General features: G+C 35.3%; 2 protein-coding genes across 5 annotated transcripts; one reads left to right on the top strand and one right to left on the bottom strand.

Annotated features, from left to right (window-relative positions):
* The first annotated feature begins 1,215 nt into the window (after positions 1-1,215).
* On the top strand, positions 1,216-18,429 carry ABRAXAS1 (abraxas 1, BRCA1 A complex subunit). Of its 4 annotated transcripts, XM_081302975.1 has the most exons (9): positions 1,216-1,378; positions 3,256-3,346; positions 6,178-6,214; positions 8,805-8,871; positions 10,707-10,900; positions 12,479-12,598; positions 13,046-13,130; positions 15,761-15,875; positions 16,275-18,429. In XM_081302975.1, the coding sequence occupies exons 1-9, from the start codon at positions 1,292-1,294 to the stop codon at positions 16,706-16,708; spliced, it is 1,230 nt and encodes a 409-aa protein (XP_081159101.1). In that variant the 5' UTR covers positions 1,216-1,291; the 3' UTR covers positions 16,709-18,429. The 4 variants fall into 4 exon arrangements, with proteins under 4 accessions (XP_081159101.1, XP_081159102.1, XP_081159103.1 ...); XM_081302976.1 differs by lacking the exons at positions 6,178-6,214; positions 8,805-8,871 and having other exon boundaries at positions 1,222-1,378; XM_081302977.1 differs by lacking the exons at positions 1,216-1,378; positions 8,805-8,871.
* Positions 18,423-23,078, bottom strand: MRPS18C (mitochondrial ribosomal protein S18C). Its single transcript, XM_081302979.1, has 6 exons — positions 22,922-23,078; positions 21,710-21,765; positions 20,263-20,346; positions 19,231-19,288; positions 18,640-18,699; positions 18,423-18,560 (listed from the first exon to the last, which is right to left on the bottom strand). The coding sequence occupies exons 1-6, from the start codon at positions 23,016-23,018 to the stop codon at positions 18,484-18,486; spliced, it is 432 nt and encodes a 143-aa protein (XP_081159105.1). The 5' UTR covers positions 23,019-23,078; the 3' UTR covers positions 18,423-18,483.
* Positions 23,079-23,159: the final 81 nt, after the last annotated feature.

The following is a 23,159-nucleotide window of genomic DNA, read 5'->3' as shown; positions in this document are numbered from 1 at the left end:
ACTTTGAGCTAACTGTATACAATGTAAGGTAAAGATCTAACTTTTTGTTTTTAACATTTGTTGAAAAGACTATCCTTTCCCCCATTGAATGGTCTTGGTACTCTTATCAAAGATCTTTTAACTATGTACACTGGCAATTCCAGCAAGTAGGGAAGCTGGGGCAAGAGGATCACAATTTTGAGGCCACCTAGGCAATTTAGTGAGACCCTGTCCCAAAATTTTAAAAAATTAAAAAGGCTCTGGGATCTAGCTCAATGGTAGAGCGCTGCCTAGTATGTGCAAGGCCTTGAGTTCAATCCCCAGTACTGAAAAAACAAAAACATCGTTTGACCATATTTTTGGGGACTTATTCCATACCTTGTAATAGGTTTTATTTTATTTTTTAATCCTTTATAACATTAGTGCCCACGAAACACAAATGTAGAAAAATATTTTTTTTTCTATCAACTGTGATTCTGTTGAAACAGAGGCACAAAATTTAATTTTATGGAATATATAACCACTCAGTGTTACTCAGCTAAACATGGCTGTAGCACAACAAACCCCAGAAATGTGCAATACTAATTCAACCCAGTAGTCCTATATTTTGCCAGCTTTCAGTCATTAAAAAAAAAAAAACATAATTTTCGTATCTATATATATAAACATGGGTGTGTAAAATATATTTTTCAAGCCCGGGTCTTCCCACCCACTTTAATATTTAATCAAATGATCCAGCACAATATGATCATGCTTATCAAACAAGCAAGCAAATAAACCGAAGAACCACACCAAACATACAGACAACTCCATATGAAATCATTGGAACATTCTAGAACCAACAATCCCAGAAATGGTTGTTAGTATTCTAGGAGTTTCAATAGGTGAAGGGCAGTGTAATGCAGTTTGAAAACTACAAAGGTGTGCTATTATAATGTTGCTAAGAAATTCTTATTCTTGTAACCATCATTTCTCTTGACCCTGTCGACATTGTTCATTTTCATGATTTTGCATATATTCCACGTGTCGCTCTGCAGCACCTGGCCCCTGAAACCTGCTTCCACTCTCTGCAGGGGTATCCTTGCGGAGCCCACAGCTGCGCGAGGTTGACAGTATAAACCAAGGAAGCACCCCGCAACAGCCGCCTCGCCAACAGGGGGCGCGCCTCCCTCCGCAGAATGCAGGGAAGCCCTAGCCCGAGCTCCCGGCCCCGCCTCCACTTCAGCCCCGCCCTCGCCGCCGAGCCGCGTCCGGGTCCGCGCCCCGCCCCCCGCGCGGGTCGTCTCGGTAGCGCTGCGACGGCGGCGGCGGTATGGAGGGCGAGAGCACGTCGGCGGTGCTCTCCGGCTTTGTGCTCGGCGCGCTCTCCTTCCAGCACCTCAACACCGACTCGGACACGGTGAGCCGGGCGCACAGCCTCCCTCCCTCACCGCGCCGCGGCCGATCCCCGCTCGGGGACTCTCCCTACGCCGCCGGGCCGCCTCTTCCCTCGCGGTCCAGGAGGTGCCTCCTGCCCGACGAGCCTTTCCCAAGAGTAGCCCTCCCAGGCCTAACCCCTGCTCCCCTTCCCCGGCCCGAATGCCCCACACGCCTCAGTCTCATTCATCAGTCTCCCTTTTTCCTGGCCAAACTTGGGCGCGAACGGATAGAAAGTTCATCTCGTGCTCCGCTACCGCTGGGGAGGCAGCAGGTTAACTTTCCGTTTCGCCTGACTACCCGTGATCGATTGCAAAGACAACCGTGGACTTGCCGGGCAGCTCCTATGGTAGGAAGGTGAAGGTGTAAAAATAGGTGTTGCATCCAGTGTCTGTTTTTCGGCAAATCCTAGTGAATGAAAAAAAAACTTAATTTGATGTATCAGATACCTGATTTGTTTGCACGTGCCATCAAGTTTCTTAAAATTATAAGGCTTCTATTTACTTTTCTGATACTTTTGGTTATAACTTAACCACAAATTTCCCCCAAATATTAAACATTTAAACGTTTTGCCTAGCTTCAAAACCACTGGATGAAATTAAAAAGTGAAGTTTTTAAAAATATAGTGCCTATTTTCTAAAAATTTATTAAATGAACAAGTCACAGTAAAATTCTTGTAAATTACGGTACCTTCTTGTCAGCGGTTTCTCAGATCTTTTAACTAAATTCTTTAAATGGTGTTTTTTTAAAGATAGACTTAAGTTATCCTTGCTGCACGTTTCTTAGTTTTTGTTTTCGAAGTACCAAAGTCAAGAACACTGGAGTGTACAGTTCTGGGTTTTTTTCACCTTGATTCAAGTGAAAACATTGTAGAAACATTCCTTCAGCGCTTTTTATCCTGTGATGAAATGGGGGGGGGTATTATTATTATTACGTATTATTAACCAGTTTTTAAAAAGGTAAAATTTCATTACCAAGCATACTAGGTCTATTTTTGGTACTGGGGTTTCAGCTGAGGGGTGGTTTACCACTGTGCAACATCCCCCAGCCCTTTTTATTTTTTGAGAGGGTGTCTCAAGTTAAGTTGCTGAGATTCTCCTACCTTACCCTCCAGAGCTGCTGGGTCACCCTGCCTGGCCACACTTGGTCTTTAAATGCGCCTAAAGGAATATCTGAATACTCTGAACCAGGACAAATTCACCACTGCTGTGAGGATATACCTGTAGTTTCACAAGAATCGGGCTTCCCCTTTTAGAAAGCAGACTCAAATTGAATTCCAAAATCTTTAATCTTTCATATTTTGTACATTCTTCCCCATTTTGTACAATTTTAAATCTGAAAACACTTTCATTGTGTCATAGTTTAGAAACCTCCACTGACTCCTAGAAGCACTTGTTAAATCCAGACTCCCTGGCTAGTCATACGGGATGTTTTATTATTGGCTCCACTTAAGTTTGCCTTTGTTTCAAGGCAAACTCTTCTACTAGTGTGTGCTTATTTTTGGCTTTAAGCCTTTTATGCTTTCAGGTGTGCTAAGTGCTTTAAGCTCTGCCTACACAAATTATCAACTTCATTCTCACCTCTTCCACAGGGCCTTCTCCAGTTATTTCCGTCTATGTTAATCTCTTTCCCCTTTATAAAATCACAGTGCTATTTATAATCTCTTCTCATTTTTTTCTTCTAATTCTTATTTAACTGGTCATGTTTTTCAATTAAACTGGAAGCACCTTAGGTTTTTATGTGTCCCCTAGTAGCACACACATGTATACACTGTAAAATACTGGGAAATATGAATTATTTAAGAGACTGGACAGTAATTCTATCAATGTATTCCAAATTCTGCTTCTTTTTATTTTATAGGAAGGTTTTCTCCTTGGGGAAGTGAAAGGTGAAGCCAAGAATAGCATTACTGACTCCCAAATGGATGATGTTGAAGTTGTTTATACAATTGGTGAGTTACATACTTCTATTTTTGATAGTTTATGATGAAAGGGATCAGCATAAGTTATTACTTTTAAATTGTTTTTAAAAACACTGATTTTTAAAAGCAGAATTTTTAAAATACATTGCACTCATTTTCAATTAAAATTATGGCCATGGACTGAAACAATGTGAAATATAGGAAGCAAATAAAATTGCTGCAGGGAAACTAAGAGAAAACAGCTGCTGTTTCCTAAAGGAAAAAAAAAAGATAAGGGAGCTTTAAAATATATAGGAAGTCTTCTGATTACCTAACATATACAGTTTTTAATAAGGAGATGTGGGTGTGGGTGTGTGTGTGTATACATTTTTTTCTTTTACTAAGTTACTTAGTTAGGGCCTCCATGAGTTGCTAAGGCTGGCTTTGAACTTGTGATCATCTTGCTTCAGCCTCCTGAGCTGCTAGGATTACAGGCATGTGCCACTGTGCCTAGTAGGATATATATTTCTTTTTTAAAACAAAATAGTATTGTACTTTATAACAGGTTTGACATCATGACATATTTTGTCATGACTGATATCTCTATAATATCATTTTTCATAACTGCAATATATTCCACTATGACCTTTCTGTGATTTAAGCAGACCTTTAAATAAATTATAATCAGCTATTTCCATTTTTTATTATAGATTACACTACAATGAATATTCTTGTATATAAACATTTGACTTTATTATCAATTCCTAGATATTATTATGCTGCTACAGCGTAAAAAACTTTTTTTTTTTTTTTTTTTTTAATGGCATGAGGATTTTGCTCTGGTGCCTAGGCTGGCCTCAAATTACTGGACTCTAGTCATCCTCCTACTTCAACTGGGACTGCTTGGCAAGCTGATATAATTTGCCTTGTTATAACTTTTCATTCTTCCTAATGGTTATAACTGTCCCATTGTGTGGATACAGCATAACTTTTAACTACTATGAATAAGTTTCAATATTACAGTGAATATTTTATATATCTTTGTGCCCTTGTTTCTCTGAAAACCAAATTCATATAGGTAGACTAGCTAATAGTACTTTGGAAAATTTACTGCATTTTAGACTCCTCTGCAGTCTATAATAATGCCTGTGTCTCCATATTCAGGCCAACATGAAATATTATAAGTTCTTTTAATCTTTGCCAATTTGATAATTTTTTTTTTTTTTTAGAAGTTAAGGTACTTTTTTTAGAAATATTTTTTAGTTGTCAATGGAACTTTATTTTGCTTATTTATATATGATGCTGAGAATCAAACCTAGTGCCTTACACATTCTAGGCAAGCGCTCTACTACTGAGCCATAACTCCAGCCCCAATCTGATAAATTTTTTAAAAAGTATGCTTTTTTTCTTTCTTTCTTTCTTTTTTTTTTTTTTTTTTTTTTTTTTTTTGATGTTGCTGGACATAGAACCCAAACCCTAGAGCGCTGAGCTACTGTTAATTTGTATTTCTTGAGTACAAAAGAAGTTAAATATTCCTGGTTTTTACTTTTTTTTTTTTAGCCTTTGAAAAGCACAGACCTGTTCTATTCTTTGACTCTATTTCTACTGGCTATGTTACTTTAATTGATTCGTACAACATTTTAATAATGGCCTTTTGTCATGTGCTATACACATGTTTATACAGGTTGTTATTTTGTTTGGTGCTGGGGATTGAACCTTAGGCATACTAAGTATACACTTCCCACTGAGCTACACCACCAGCCCAAGCAGTCTGTAATTTAACTTTGTTGATTTTTTTTCTTTTTGCTAGTCAGACACTTGGAGCTTTAAAAGCAAGATTTAGAGCATTTTTCCCCTAACTGGAATTAGCATGCCACCCAAAGAATCTAACACATTTAGAAAAATTTAATTAAGCAAACATTTCTTGACCAACTACACTGTGTACACAGGTACTTTGCTAAGCTTTAAGGTATTTGGTCAAAGTATTTTAAAAGATTACTTTAACACAGATGGAGAATAGATGAAAATCCAAGATAGACAAATTACTGCCTCACACTGGTCATAAGATGTTCATCATTTTTACACTTTTCTTTCTTAGTTTAACATTGCTATTGACAGAATAAAATTTGCCTCTTAAAAGATATTAGGGTCTGTTTTTGTTTTCTTTAGTTTGTAGCTAACACAGACAAAAGTTTTATGAAATAACTACTTAAAACAAGATATTTCTATTTGACAGATATTTCTATCAGTTGGGTAAATTTAGAGCATAAACTTTTTAGTACACAATGAAAATATTGCAACTTTAAACTTATATTTTGTACTGTATTTATTAAATCATTATTTGAGGAAATATGGCATTATGGGTCTCAGGGAAACTCTAGGTTTGAATTTTGGCTCTATCACTGGCTTGGGGAACCACTTCATCTCTCTTTTTTTTTTTTTTTTTTTTTTTGGTCCTGGGGATTGAACCTAGGAGTGGTAATACCTAGTTTTACCACTATACCTCCCCAGTTCCACCCCCCCTTTTTAATTTTGAGACAATATGTCAATAAGTTGCTGAGGCTGGTCAATTTGCAATCCTCTTACCTCAGCCTCCACAGTTGCTGGGAATACAGGTGTGCACCACCATGCTCAGCCTATTCCATCATTTTTTAAAGAGAAAGAATGATGGCATCTGACTTGTGAAGATTAAATGAGATAATACTAAAGTACTTCCTGGCATGAAGTAAATGCTTGGAAGTGATTATTTAATTAATCATAACCAAAAATGCGGTATAATTGTGCTAAGAGTATCATATCTTGCTGAGTTTCAGTCCAAGTATTAGTGTAATTTGGATTTCCCTCATTATACAACCCATTTATTCATCCCTTTTTCCCCCTAGACATTCAGAAATATATTCCATGCTACCGGCTTTTTAGGTGAGTAATAGTACTAGTAAGAGCAAGTAAACCATACATTGCGAAAGTTAATTCTCTGCAAGTGAAATAAGTTTTAAAACTAATGTAGTATTTTAGTTACCAATTATACTATGAAGGTTTTGCTGTTGTGTTAATACCTGAAAATTCACTTGTGCATTGTCAACCCTGTTTATAGTTCTTTCTCTATTATATTACTGACTTTAGCTGGTCTCTGCTGCCTCTTGCAAATACCAGTTTACCTTGACAGTTGCTTTTCCATCTCACAACCAGTCACCTTTTTGCAACTTCATTGCATATTATAAGCTCACTCACTGGCATGTTCTTGTAAATTGATGGCAGACTTTCTTTTTAACCCTTTGATTCTAGTTTATTTTAGCAACTGTTTCCTCATTGATATTTTTTAGTGTTATATTATTTATCTAACCTGTTTCCTGTTGCTTTTTTAGGGTGAAAGCTTGTGCTTTTAGTCCTACAGATAATAATAGAACCATTAGCTCTAATATACTGTATTTAAAAAAAAAAAACTTATTGAGGTATAACATACACACGGAAAAGTAGAAAATAAATGAATTTTCACAAAGAAAACACATGTAACCATAATTTTAATGTAGTAGCTTTACGATTTACTTAAACTACATGAGAAGAAGCATTATTATTGTATAGTCACACTGTCTACATACACATCTCTTAAGAATGTGTAAAATTTACAGTAGAGTTCATGGCTAAAGTAAGAAAGATCTATGCCAGGGGTGTGGCAGAAAAAGGGGCTAAGTGTGATCTTAAAAACCGACGTACCAGAGATAGGGATATAGCTCAGTTGGTAGAATGCTTGCCTCACATGCACAATGCCCTGGGTTCAATCCCCAGCACCACAGGAAAAAAAAAAAAAAAACTGATATACCAGAAAAAAATTACCTTATGAAGTGCTTTAATGTACAATTGACATTCAGAATATCTGTTGATTAAATGAGAAAGGACTTCTTTAAGGAACCCAATGGACCAGTAAAGAGAGAGAGTAAAAAAGTAATTCAGTTTCATTTGGCAGCTCTATTATCATCAGACCAACTGAGCTGAAGAAACCATCTAATCCAGTAATGCCTGAACCTTTTTGCAGCTAACAAAATTAAGGGATGGGTGCATAGGAGAGCCATTTGAAATACTTGTTCCTCAAAAGATTTTATACATGTCATTTTCATTTAAAAACAAAGAGGCATAAAAAGTTCATGGTTTAATGAAGGCCAAAGAACTAATTAATTGTAGAGTAAAAACTAAAAGAAACAGGGTTATTTCTTCTTCTTCTTTTTTTTTTTTTTTTTTTTTTTTTCAGTGCTGGGGATGAAACCCAGGGTTTGTGCATGCTAGACAAGTGCTCTACCACTGAGCTACATCCCCAGCCCTTTTTATTTCTTGAGACCAAGTCTCCCTAAGATGTCAGGCTGGCCTTGAACTTGTGAGCCTCCTGCTTCAGCTTCCTGTATTGCTGGGATTACAGGCATGTGCCACACTATCTGGATTATTAAAATAGTTTTTTTGTTTGTTTGTTTTTTGGTACTAGGAACTGAATTCAGGGGCATTCAACCATTAAGCCACATCTCGAACCCTATTTTGTATTTTATTTAGAGACAGGGTCTCAACTGAGTTGCTTAGTGCCTCACTTTTGCTGAGGCTGGCATTGAACTCATGATCCTTCTGCCTCAGCCTCCCAAGCCACTGGGATTACAGGCATGCACCACCGTGCCTGACTTAAAATGTTTTTAATGGGAAAATTTTCAATTCTTTTAAAAACATATTGCCTATTAAGTTACATTTTTTTCAGCTTTCTGTAACTGAACATTTTCAGTGTATGCTTTGGAAGTGCCCAATAAAAGCCTGTTGTAATTAATGTTATTTATATAGGATTTTGTATAACATTTTATCATCATAGAAAATATTGTTGATCTCAATGCTAAAAGGAAGGCAATAATTTGCGATCTCATAGGAAGGGAAAGAAAGTCAGAAGCAAATGTTTTAGAATCCTAAATTTAGGATTATCTTCTGATTCTTCCTTCATCTTGGACATTCCAATTACATAATAAAGACCACTGACCTTAACCAAAATCTATTCCTTTCCCCCACCTCTCCCAAAAACCCAACCATGTCCTAAAACAATAATTGAAATCAGCAGTAAATTGTTCTTTTGTTAATGTGCTTCAATACTCAGTATGCATTCTTTCATACATATCAATAACTGTAAAAAAAAATTAATAAGTAAAACCAAATTAATTGTGAACTGGCTATATGAACTGTCTAATACCTAAATTTAATGGATAGTTTGTTTCGTTTTAGGTTAATAAAATATATGATGTGCAAACTTATCTCTTGAAGTTTCTCCACTCCTTTTCTTTTCACTGCTTATGGACCTCATGTTTCTATCATTTTAAGTCTGTTAATTTGTGAATTTTCTCTACTATTTACTTTAGGACTTCCATCTCACAGCCAAGTAGGTATTGATTTTGGTTGGGTAGTTTGAGTTAAGAGTAACTAAAATTTAAAAAGTTAATAAAAGTATCCAACTTCTACCTTATTTGAAATGTCTTTGTGACTTTTACAGCTTTTATAATTCTTCAGGTGAAGTAAATGAGCATGCACTGAAGAAAATATTTTCAAGTGTCAAAAAGGTATTCATGGTTTACCTTTTATTTTTGGTATTATATACATTATTTTCAGCTCTTGAAAACAGTATTTGACACAAATTTTAAGCAATATTTTTCTTCACAGTATTCAGTAAAGCAGATAAGAAAAGGCTTGCTCTTCCCAAAAATTCAGAGAAGTTGCTTTGAATACAAAACTAATAGTTAAAAGTATTTATCTTGTTCCCATCCTTCCCTTGACTACTCTAATTAATACTTAATACTGATTTCTTATCTTCTATATTTCCCTATCCCAGTATGATTTATTCTAGGACTTAATCCATTTCTGTTATCTTATTTAGCTGTGGTTCCTTTTTTTTTTTTTGTAATACAGGGTACAGGGTCTTGCTATGTTTCCCGGGTTGGTCTCAAATCCCTGGGCTCAAGTGATCCTCCAAACTCAGCCTCCCAAGTAGCTGTGACTTCAGGCACTTGCCAGTACACCTAGCTTTGCAGTTAACTATTTTTATACCACAGGGACAACTTCCTATAGAGCACTTAATTTGAATTCTCCACATCGTGCTTCAGGTTCAGTTAAAAGTTGTTAGACAGTCAAAATGGATTATTTTTCCCCAATGCAAAATTTTCTCAAGTTAATAATTTTCCCCCTTAAAGTTTGTATCTTTGACTGGAGAAGAAAAACAGAAGTATCATTCAAAAAGCATCCTTAGTTGAAAATGCTTGGGCTTTTTTCACAGTTACATTTGAGTATTTAAAAAAATGTCCCTGCAAAAATGTTTTAGGTTTAAAAAAACAGAAGCAATTTTAATTTCAGTTTAAAAGTACAAATGTCAAATTTAGTTGTTGAAACTGTCACAGATTTCTATGAATCATGGTGATTATTTTTCTCTTTGTTCCGATTACTAAGTTTTCAGTAAATCAATTATTTTTCTGATTAAAAAATGACAGTGATACTAACAACACATTTGTTTAGCATGTTACATTTATAAAACTCAACTCAGTCATCTTGAATTTAACTTTTGGGGCTATGTGATAATCATTCCCATTTAAATTTCAGGTAGAAACTAAGGAATCAACTAAGCTTATTTAATAAACTAAATATTCAATACAGATAACTAACTGTTTTGAGGGGAGTGACTATCCATTAAGTGAAACAATGGCATTAATATTTTTCATGTGTATTTACTAAAGATTAAGATTGCACAGGCCTGGGGTTGTGGCTCAGTGGTAAAGCACTTGCCTGGCATGTGTGAGACCCTGGGTTCCATCCTCAGCACCACATATAAATAAATTATTTTAAAATAAAGATCCATTGGCAACTAAAAAAAATTAAAAAAAAAAATAGATTGCAATATAGCACATGCCCTAAATAGACTAGAGTAAGTGAAGAATTATTTTCTCCCTTTAATCTACATTGATCAAAATTGTGGCCTTTTAACTGAATAGAAAATAAACTATAAGACAGTTTGCATACTTTGCAAAGGTAAATCATATAACCAAGTGAATTCTTTGTTTATCTGTGACTCAAATCTTACTATTAAGAAAGTCATTTTAAAAGCCTGGCAAGGTGATGCATGCCTATAATTCCAGCTACTAGGGAGACTGAGGTGGGAAGATCACAAGTGAGGCCAATTTTGGGCAATTTAGCAAGACCATGTCTTAGAACTAAAAGGACTTGGGACATGTAGCTCAGTGGTAGAACACTTGCCTAGCATGTATGAAGCCCTGGGTTAAAACACTAGTATCGAAAAAACACAGTCCATTATAAGACTCAGTTTTATTGCTAAATTATATTAAGACATGCAATAATAATTATAATCATTAAGATATGTATTTAATTTTTTTCTGTTATTTTTTTTCAGACTGTGGTAGGTTGGTACAAATTCCGTCGACATTCAGATCAGATCATGACATTTAGAGAGAGACTGCTTCACAAAAACTTACAGACGCATCTTTCAAGCCAAGAACTTGTTTTTCTGCTGTTAACACCAAGTATAATAACGGAAAGCTGTTCTACTCATCGGCTGGAACATGCTTTATATAAACCTCAAAAAGGGTAAATGTTAGTTGGTCATTGGCTATTTTAAGCTAATAGGAAAAAAACCTACTATTTTTATAGTACTTTTGGCAATTTATAAAGTTTTCATACAGTGTTGTATTACATTGTCACAACAACTCTCTGAAGTGATCTTACCCATCTGTTAATTACAGATGAGAAAATGAAAGTCAAATAAGGAAATCAGAAACTAATTGCAGAATGATGAATTGCTGTTATTTACTGTGTGAGGTAGAAAAATAATTGTTATAGATATTGGTTAATTAGGATATCATGTAGAACTTAAGCCTGGGTACTTGTGCAGCTTTTTTGTAACCTTCTTCAAAGAAGCAAGGTAGTTTTTGATGGTCTACCAAAACGAGTCTAACAGGAACTCCCCTTCATTCTATAAACATTTGCATTGAACATAAGAATTAGGTTAAAGAGTACCAATTAAGATAAAATTTATTGTTCATGGAAGATAGGATGAATCTCAGACTTAATACTGTAAGGTTATCTGAAATGCTTGGGACCAGATTGGACTAAACATGTATCAGATTTTGAAATATTTGGAGATATCTAGGAAATGAGACTGAAGTCTAAACACAAAATTCATTTATACCTTATACATAGTCTGAAGATGATTTTATACAGTATTTTTATTGCCCCTGTGTTTTGAGTAGGACCTGAGGGGGAAGTATAGAATTTCCCTTGTGGAAGGTTTCATATAGGGATTTCATATTTTGGATAAGGGATGCTCAACTCATACTGCCCCCGCCCCCCACACTTTTTTAAATTGCAATGCTGGAGTTTGAACCCATGGCTTCATGCATGCTAAGCAAGCACTCTACAGCAGGCTACATCCCCAGCCAAATTTTCTTTCTTCTTTTTGTGGTGGTACTAGGATATTAAGAGATTGAGTCTAGGGGTGCTATCACTAATGTACATCCTTAACCATTTTGATTTTTGTTTGTTTGTTTTTGGTACCAGGGACTAAAGCCAAGGGCACTTAACCAACTGAGCCACATTCCCAAGCCCTTTTTATTTTTTATTTTGAGGCAAGGTCTCACTAGGTTGTTTAGAACCTCACTAAGTTTCTTTTATTTTTTGTTTTTTAGAATTTTTAATATTTATTTTTTAGTTTTTGGCGGACACAACATCTTTGTATGTGGTGCTGAGGATCGAACCCGGGCCACACGCATGCCAGGCGAGCGCGCTACCACTTGAGCCACATCCCCAACCCCTAACTAAGTTTTTGAGGCTGGCTTCAAACCTGAAATCCTCCTACCTCAGCTTCCAAACTGCTGGGATTATAGGTGTACACCACCACACCCAGGTCCTGTTGATTTTTTTTTTTTTTTTTTTTTTTTTGAGACAGGATATTGCTAAGTGGCCAAGACGTATACTATTTTTTTCACAAAATTTTCTTATACCATATTCATTTCACAGCTTTTAAAAACAGGTTGCTTTGTGTTGCTCAAATAAGTAAATTCTATCTTGGTAAACAGTAAGGAATGGGGGGGGCGCTGTTTAATCTTGTGGAGGTAGTCTATTGTGATGTGTACATGCTATTAAACTTATAAAATTTTATTTCATCAGACTGTTTTATAGGGTTCCTTTAGTGGTTGCCAATCTGGGCATGTCTGAACAGCTGGGTTATAAAACTGTATCAGGTTCCTGTATGTCCACTGGTTTTAGAAGAGCAGTAAAAACACACAGGTAAGATTCCTGAACTGTTTTTCCACTAAACCTACTCTTACTTATTTTTTGAAATTAGGTTTATTACACAAACAGAAGAATAAAAATGAAAGGAAAACTGATAAAATGAATATATTACTCAAGAAAACTAGACTGTTTGGGCAGGGAAGAAGGGGTACCAGGAATTGAAACCAAGGGCACTCAGCCACTGAGCTACAACCCCAGCCCTATTTTGTATTTTATTTAGAAACAGGGTTTCAATGAGTTGCTTAGTGCTTCACCATTGCTGAGACTGGCTTTGAACTCTCGATCCTCCTGTCTCAGCCTCCCAAGCCACTGGTATTACAGGCGTGTACCACCGTGCCTGGTGAAAACTAGGCTGTTTTACAGTCTCCAAGTTTCATTCTACTACTTGTCTATTTACACAAGTTATGTATATTTACCAGAGGAAATTGTAATTTTTCACAGCTCTGAATTTTTTAAAGAAGATGGATCTTTAAAGGAGGTACATAAGATAAATGAAATGTATGCTTCACTACAAGAAGAATTAAAGGTAAGTTAACTAACATCGAACACTTAAAGACCACTTCAGAGTTCATATCAAATGATCACTGAAATTTTTTATGGATAATCTGACTTCAGATTTATATTATATTCCTTTACTCTAGTCATAAAGACTGTGATCTTAGTAGTGAATAACAGTTTAATCTTATCCACATTATATCATGGCTATAGCCATTCATTTTGGAGATGTCACCTTCATTCCAGATTCTATGCTGAAGAAGCAGCCCTTATTTGGGACATGTTCTTGTGTCAAAAAGAAAAAAGCCAGAAGATTGGAAATTCACAACAGCCTTAAAATTTAGCTCAAAACTGCCATGCCATCACATATCAATGGCCAAGGATACATAATCCTTTTACAGGATGAACAGGGAAGCAAATATTTGGTAACAATGCAACTACCATAGCATTGCAGTCTATCTTATTATATCATGTACTTTGAGAAGTAGCATCAATATGGGAATGGAAGTACAAGAATTTATTGAGCCTGTGAAAGATAAAGGAAAGGGATCAAGAAGAGCCTTCAGACTGCAATTTTGCAAAAATCTGAGAAAGAAGGGGATAGGACTACAGTTGGTTAGGTAGAACCTCAGATTACAGTGCCATTCTAAGAAAGTTCAGGTAGGCTGATGAGCAAAGTTGTTCTACAAGTATGGATTTGCACTGTTCTAGCACCTAGCTCAGTAACTGGCTGGAAACAGCTGTGGCTTAAGCCTAATCCAAAGCTGGTGATGTCCTTAACTATGCTTCCCCCAATTGGATATCTAAGTAATATATGGCCATGGATACCCTACTTGTCAATAGAGCACATTTAAGAGAAAAAGGGTTAGTATACTTTACATACCATTAATATTACATACTGTTTTTAATATGGGGGGGGGAGCAGGAATTTTAGAAAGTAGGAACACCCAGATCTCATCATTTAACATAACTGTTTTCACTTTGCTATAGTCTCCAGTTTTTCCCCTAATGTATACACACTTTGTAGTTGACAATCATGGCAACAAAAATGTGTTCCGTAAGTTTAAAAAAAAAAAATTCCTATATCATTAAACATTTTTCATATTGCTACATATTCTTTATTTTTAATACAGTATATGTACTTTTTAAATTTTTAAATTGTCAGATTTATCATGTAAAACATGTTTTTATACACATTGTGGAATAGAGAAATTGATCTAAATAACAAATGTATTGCCTCACATAATTATTATTTTCATGGTGAGAACACTTAGTATTCACTCCACATTTTTTAAGAACACAATGTATTATCGTTTACTATAGTCTCAAAGTTGTACAATGGATTTCTTTTTCTTTCTTTCCATTTTAGCAGTGCTGAGGATTGAATCCAGAGCCTCATGCATGCTAAGCAAGCACTTTACCACAAAGCCACATCCCCAGTCTTGTACAATAGATTTCTTGATCTTATTCATCCTACCTGCCTGTGATAATTTTTTGCAATATGTCTGTGTCCCCATTTCCCTACAACCACTGCAGCCCTTGGTAATCACTTTTCTATGAAATCAACTTGCTAACTGGGCATGGTAATACATTCCTAATAATTCCAGCAACTCAGGAGGCTGAGGCAAGAATCACAAGTTTAGACCAGCCAGAGCAACTTAGCAAGACTCTATCTCAAAATGTTCTAGGGATGAAAAAAATAAAGAGGAAGAATCTTGTCATTGGTGACAACATAATCAGGCTGACTTCTTTTTGTTTTTCTGGTGGTACTGAGGATTGGGCCCGGGGTGCTCTACCACTGAGCTATATCTCCAGTCTTTTCAAATTTGTTTATTTTGAGATGGGGTCTCACTGAGTTGCTATTGATCTTGCCAAGTTGACCGGGCTTGCTTTGAACTTGCAGTCCTCCTGCCTCAGCCTCCTGGGTTGATGAGAATACAGGTGTGTACCACTCATTCTTTTTTTAAGGGTGAATAGTGTTCCATTGTGTATATATTACCATATTTTTTTTTTATCCATTCATCAGTCAGTGGACATTTACATTGATTCCATGTCTTGACTATTTGAATCATGCTGGGTAGATATCCTAAAAGTATCCACTGAAACTGGCTTAACTTTTAGCCTATAATTAGAAGTTATATTAAGTTTGATATAATATGAACATGATCTTTATAAAGTTTTGTTGTATATTGAGATATACTCAGGAAGTGGAATTATTCATACTTTTAAAATTGATGATACACAGCCACTTGCTTTTCAAAAGTATTGTCTAATAAGAATTAAAAACTTTGTTTCCTTTCACAACATGGAAATAGTCATTTGTCTTTTTTTCAAGTGTCAGTTTCTTAATGTTAAATGTGTGCAGGAACTTTGCATTTCAAAATTACATCAGTGAATTAAATATTCCAGTTTATTTCTATTATCAAGGAAATATTTGGTATGATAAATCCATCTCTTAATGAGAAGTTAATATATCCGAAAAGCATTTTACAACCTATGAAGTACCATACAGAGTTATTATTAAAGTCCTCTAGAAAATAGCAAACTAAAATAAAATTTATAGGAAGTATACCATTGAGGGTTTTATATTACTTGTGAATCTAGACTGTTATTTCATGATTTGGTGTTTTACCTATGCTATTAAATTATTTAATTTTGCAGACTGTATGCAAAAAAGTGGAGCAAAGTGAACGAGAAGTAGAGAAATTAATAAAGGATGTAAACAGATTAAAACAAGAAATTAAAAAAAGGCAACAAGCACAGATTCAGGCAGCACGTAAGTAAAATGTTAACACATCACTACTTTCCTTGCATTTCTCACTGATTGGAATTATGGATGGACCAACTGTGCTCACTGAAGAATATGTCCACTTTGGGATTAAAAGCAGTCATTTTACTAATACTCTTAAATCTTACCCAAAAAAAGGAACTAGTACTATAGTAGGTATGCTGTATTTGTTGATATTAAAGCATATAACTTAAAATTTAATTTTCTCCTAGAATATTATGGCATAAAAATAGGAATTTGGGATTATACATGTCATTATTCTCACTTTGAATAATTTGATAGAATTGTTGAAGTCTTTTTGACTCTTTTGACAAATAGCTAATTATAAAAGAACATGGAATTTTTATGGAATAAAAAATGTTGATCCTGTTGTTTTCTTTTGTTTAGGAGAGAAGAATGTCCAAGAAGACCCTCAGGAGAACATTTTGCTTTGTCAAGCTTTACAGACCTTTTTTCCAGGCAGTGAATTTCTTCATTCTTGTGTTATCTCTTTGACCAATAGGCATATTTCTAAAAGTAGGTGTAACACCAACCACCATCTGGATATGGTAGACAACCTGACCTTAATGGTAGAGTATACCCATACTCCTGAAGCTAGCCCAGCTAGTACACCACCAACAACTAAGCGAAAAGCTATAGACATAGAGGACAGATGGAAAATGAAGAAATCACGATTGTTAAAGAGAGAACACAAACTATCTAAGACAGGTACTGATAGTAGTAACCAAGAAAAAGCATCCACAACCAGTGGCACAGAAACAGATGAAGAGATTGAGAAAATGAAGGGTTCTGGTGAATATCCACTGTCTCCCACATTTTGATCCTTTTAACCCAAAATAAGACTTTTGATTTGGTCGAAGGGTAAAGACAAATGTTTATTATTTTTATTATATTCAGCTGTTCATAGTAATACATGGATAATGTATTTTGTTTTTACTATGTTCACCTTTTTACAGTACTACATAGATAAGTTCTACTGCATTTATTTTATAAAGTACTTCCAAAAATATCAGATGCTTTTATTTATTTATATTTTTGTGGTGCTGCAGATTGAACCCAGGGCTTTGCACATACTAGGCAAGTGCTGTACCACTGAGCTACACCCATAGCCCAAGATGTCTTTATTGTAAAATCAAAACTTTTCATCTTGCTTTCACAACTGTTGAGGGAAAGGCCTTAAAAAGGCACATTCTTTTAAACTAGTATGGCTCTTAGAAATGGGAAAGAGACTATTTTTCACAACATAGGAAGAAGCATAAAGTTTATATGAAAATTTATATAATGTTTATGTCATTAACCTTATGTAAGTCATTAAGATTTTAGTCCTTATGCAGTGATACAAAGTATATTATTAAACTGGACATGATGGTACACATGCGTAATCTTAGGTACTTGCTACTCTAAAAGCTGGGGTAGAAAGGTCACTTGTGCACAGAAGTTAGAGGCCATCCAGGGCAACATAGCACTCAAAAGTGTCGTGACAGGTACGGTGGCAGTGGTGCACACCTATAATCCCAGTAGCTTGGGAGTCTGAGGCAGGAAAATGGCAAGTTCAAAGCTAGCCTGAGCAATTTAGGCCCTAAGAAACTTAGTGAGACCCTATCTGTAAATAAAATATAATAAAAGGGCTGGGGGTATGGCTCACTGGTTAAGCACTCCTGGGTTCAATCTCTGGGACAAAAAAAAAAAAAGTGTTTATGTGCAGTTGTATTTATATGTCTTCCATCACATGAAGGCTTTACCACTGGACATCATACTGAATATACACTTTGAACTTTGTACTCCTATTGCTTTCTAGAGACATTACTAAATAGAAAAAAATATATAATCTAGTAACAGAAACTTGAATCTTCTGTGTTAACATGCATTAATTATTATGGGATGTTTATGAATCCACATCATAAATCAGGATGACTTGTGTAGATTTCTAGTGTTGTTTTAACTTAAATAACTGGTACTGTACGCAGCAGGAAGACAAGAATCAGTCTGAACCTTATTTGCAACACTGGAGTAAGAGAAGATGATTGGCAGTAGATTTATGCATTTGTCATCCCTATATGTAAAGAATACTATCAGTTTAAGGATAGATTCATCTAGGAATAAATGTTTTGTCTTTCTGAGACAGCCCAGTGTACATCTCTGCAAAGAGAAGAGCCGCCCTCCTAACCAGGCACACTTATATTTGATAATTAGAAAATGATTTCAAGCATTTATAACTTCATGGGATCCAAACATTACATAAGAACTACACTTTGCTGCACCCATTTCCCTAAAGTCATCCCATCTGTAACACAGAATCTGACCCAAAGTAGTATTCCAACACAAGCCATCTCTCCCATATTTCCTATTCCTATTAGTGGTTCATTACTTTATGAATGAACTACTGGGATATAAGTGACAATCAGACAGGACCACTTTTATTCAAGGTACGTACCATTTAATGAGTTTTAAGTAAGCAACCTATTCTGTGAATAGTCATATAAAGGAGATGCTTCACTCCTGATCTCTTGAAACACTTTTCTTTGAAAAGGTTAGTTTGAGTCAGTAGAGGTCAATTTATTATAAAATAAGTTTATTGTTAATAACGTTATATCATTTATTCCCGATATTTGATGTTACAAACTTTAGGGTCTTTGAGATATGCAGGATCCTTGTATGTAACTGGCATAAACCCTGTAAAGAGATATTAAAGTTCTTCACAAAAAATAATGAGCAAACTTTTTACTAATTCAGTTGTTCAAGGCACACTTACCCATTATTTGAGCTCTCTTAATAGCTTTCGTAATTTCTTTCTGTTTCTTCCCACAAAGACCTATAAAAATTTTAAAAGTGCTGTTTTATTCATAAAAATGCCAGTAGTCAAACTATAACAACTTTTAAGTCAAAGGTCAGATTTTCTTTTTTTTTCTGTAAAGGACCAGAATATTAATATTTTGGCCTTTGGGGCTACAGTCTCCATTCACAATTACTCTACTCTGCTGTTGTAACTACAAAGCAACCATGTGGCACTATGTAAATAAAACTACAAAAACAAGAGGCAGATTGGATCTAGTCTATCTATGGACAGTCTGCGATCAACAAGTTTTAGTTTAGAATGTCTGAAGTATAATTCACAACAAAAGGTACAATTTTTTTAAGCCCAAGTTTTTCACGTGGCCAGTGTATAGTTAACCCTGATGACAACAGAGTGTTTTCCCTTAAGTACCTAAATCCAGTGTGGTCTAACAATGTAGTATCTGGTCTAATAGTGATTTATAACATGATCTGAAAATTTGCCAGTTTTCTTAAGTGACAGAGATAGATATAATTCTTATTTAAATGGTTATGATTAAAAAATAAATACCTGTTATATGTCTTCCATAAATGCATCCAGTAAACGGAGAAATAAATTGGGACAGAAGCTGTGTTTGGAGTTTTATGTGGATGGAAAAAAATTTATATTAATACATTGGTTATTCAACCCTGAATGTAAATTTCAAGAAAAAAAAAATCCATATACATGATTTTCAAGTAATATAAAGATCTAATAAGTTTTAGACAAATTTTAATTGAGATACTATCATATTAACAAGTCATCTTTCTAAATACTGAAAGAACACCTAATCCAGCATATCAAAAAGTCTATATAGCAATAACATATTAATTAGCATATTCAGCCAATGCTAAAGCGGTATTGATAAACCACAGATATCCTTCTAAAATACTGCGCTTATAACAAGTTACCAAAACATTTCATCTATCATTATAAGCTATTACATACTCATGAAGATAAATTATCAGACTGAACTGGGATCTTCAAGAGGTACACACATTGGGCCATTTTCTACAACTTATGTTCTATTAACTTAAATACTGTTCACATTGTAGGTGCCAGACACTGTTCTTAGCACTTTGTATAATCTTCCTCCTATACTGTATTCTAATAATTTTTTCCCTCAAAGACGGTTACAATTTATATTACCATCAGTACACTTAACTCCAGCACCATTCACTCCCCCTAAATTTGACGCTTCTAATTTACTGAGAGTAAACAAGACACAGCATTTGAAGCAGTGACAGGGATAGTGAGGTACAAAGATCAGCTTCACCAGAGGAACTTTCTTCCAAAGTATTTACACCTACCAAATGAGAATCACTGCTATGAAGAGCTATATTATCCAAACCTTTGGAGCATAGAAAATAGAGAAATTCTGAGCTAAAATAATAGTAAATAATTGAAGTTGAATAAAGATACCTTACAAATATAATTATAACCAGATTTGAAATTATGAAGTTACTAAAATAGTTGCCTCTACATAAAACCTGCTATAAAACTGATTAATAACAAAAGTGCAAAAATCTAAAAATTAAGTATCAGAGTAAAACCAGATCTCACCTGTACATTTTTATAATCTACACGTTTCTCACACAAGATACATTTCTTAAGAGACTCCTTATAAGGATTTTCCATTGGAACAGGCTAGGATAAAGAAAGAGAAATCTCATGACATAATGTGACCTGGATTTGAAAAAATATATTAAAGTTAAATGTAAATCCATTCAAAGGCACACAGTACATTTCTTCCTGTGTACATATTTTGCACAAGCACTTTATTTTGTGTCAATTTGGCTTAAGAAGGAATTAACTCATGAAGATTCTGGAATAAAATATAAACTTTTTTTTAGAAAAGAGTTTATAGGAGAAACAATGCAAGTCTGGTAAAAAAGAGTGATTTTATGTTCAAATGCTTTTTTCCAATTATAGATGTTTAAACATTTTTAATTTAAATTCAATAAACTTCTTTAAGATAAACTTAAAGCAGAATAGATGACATGCTATTCCTATGTTAATATAATCATTAAATAGTTTATTCATCCCCTTATTATGCTTTATCTATAGCCCCAAACTGTTCTATAAGTTAGTGTTAGCCTTTTTGACTTCTCTGTCTTCACTACTGTCTCTGATGCTTCTGTTACGCCTTCCTCCTACTGTCACAATGTTTTGTCTCCAGTATGGAGGTGCTTAATCTAGAAATGTTTTTGGAGTCTACAATCCCCTGAAATTGTATGCAAAATTTTAAATGAATATGACCGTGTCCCTTTTTCTGTAGAGAGCATCTATATCTTTCATTAGTCTCAGTGGGGTATATGGCCTAAAAAGGGAGTAAACTTCCTTTATTCTCTTAAAAGTATGGTGTGTGGATTAAATGACCAAGATAGATGCACAGACAGAATAGATAAGTGCTTTTCTTTTTTCCCCATTTCTCAAACTTTCTTAGTCTGATTTATATTCAGTTCACATATAAAGACTATATTCCTTCTCAACACTGGCTAAGTGCTTTGTATGGGATGATTAGTGTCAAACAAATTACCTTTGCATGTAGTAAGGAAACCTATGCTGCCCAAGTCCATGATAGTACTTCAAACCCATAAAAATATAGGTTAGAGGAAACTATTAAATGTCCTGGTGTAAAACTTTAATTTTGATGCCACATTTATTAAGGCAGAATACCAAAAGTGACGATTGAAATAAAGGTAGGACAATCCCTTTGTTCAATTATATACAATTATTCTATTCACCTAAACCACCTTTTGAAATTCCCAAATAACATGATCTTACGTTTAATATCTAGGAAGAAAATATGGCAAGAAGCTATGCTTCTAACAAGAGTCTAGGAATTCTCTTACTTCGAAACTCACCTAGGAAACTATAATCAATGAGTTATAAGTTCCAAACTCAGAGTAATGATAATTATGTTACCCTACAGCTGAACTCCAATTAGTTATAAAAATTTGGTCATATTTGCAAGTGCTTTACTAACATAAAGAAAAAAAATTCTTACCAGGTCCTCATTGCTGGTTCCCTGTTTATATTGTGAACAACCTCTTCTCCACAGCACTGCAATTAAACAGAAACAGTAATAAACAGTTCCTTTTGTTAGCTGAGTAGCTAATAAGGATTTTTGTTTTAGCTCAGTGCAGTAAGTGTCTGTAATCCCAGTTACTATAGAGCCTGAGGCAGGAGACTCAAAAGTTCAAGGCCAGTCTGGGCAACTTGGACCTTGTGGCAAAATAAAATTTCAAAAGGATTGGACAAGTACTTCAGTGACAGGATGCTTGCCTAGCTTGAGGGAGGTCCTGGGTTGACCTCCAGTATCACACACACCAAAAAAAATGTATGGAGGTAAGACTAATCAAGGGACAAAACATAAAGGTTTTATAGTCTTTAAATTTGGGTCAGAATAAGACATAAAACGTGATTCCCAGGGCTTTGAGGATAGGGCATATATTTCCTCCATAAAACCTTTCACCTGCTGTCTTCCTGACATTTACTCTTTTATTCCACAGTTATAGACAGATTTTAACACTAATACGTATAGAAACAAAAGAAAGGCACTGTTATACCAAAGGGAAAATGAAAAATGAATTCTTTCCAGAGAGTAATTATTGATAGCAAAGATAAAAAAAATTAAAAAGTAATTATTGATAGAGAAGATAAACTTGCATAAATTATAGATTCGAGGACCTATGTCACAATTCCGCTCTGATCTGGGACCTTAGACCTCTGAAGTTCGTTGTTGGGTGACTGTGGAAATGTTCCTTTCTCCCCAAGTTTATACGTAAAATCTTAGACAGGGCCCTCCCCTCGGTACAGAGGATTGAACCCTGGGGCTCTCTACTACTGGACTAGATCCCCACTTTTTTTTTTTTTTTAAGCCAAGGTCTCGCTAAGTTGAGGAGACTGGACTTAGATTTGTGATCCTCCTGCCTTAGCTCCCTGAGTAAATGATTACAAGCCTGCACCACCGGGCCAGCGCCCTTTTTACAGAATTATTCCACCCATCACTTTCCTTTTATGTTCAAACATTTTTAAGGAGTTGACTTAACATCTCACGGCCCCATCAGTTCTAAAGCAGCAGTCGTGGACATTACTGATTCCCATTATTTTAGAAAAACGTTATCGCCTAGAAATCAGCTTCGTTTTGTTAACAGTGATGAGTCCACCGACCAATAGGGCCAAAGCAATGGCTATGGTGCTACAATGGAGACTTTACCCGCGCGAGTTCCGGGATTTGGGAGGCAGACAGTAGCCGTTATCCAAAGTGTCAACTTCTTCCCTAAAGTACCGCAAGAAGCAATCACAGCTGCCATGGTTCCTCGTTATTCCTTTTCCTTTCCTTTTTCCAAGTCTTCCAAATAGGTCCCTTCCGGTAATCTTCCCTGTGGACTCGAGGACTTCATTCTAAGGTTCCGTAGGCGAACGCGGAAAAAAACGCGAAAGGGGGTTTCTTA

The sequence above is a fragment of the Spermophilus citellus genome (genome assembly GCF_964194105.1).
Source record: "Spermophilus citellus genome assembly, chromosome: 8".
In the NCBI taxonomy this organism is placed as follows: Eukaryota; Metazoa; Chordata; class Mammalia; order Rodentia; family Sciuridae; genus Spermophilus; species Spermophilus citellus.
The sequence above is the reverse complement of the archived record's forward strand: the minus strand, read 5'-3'. Positions and strand labels throughout refer to the sequence as shown.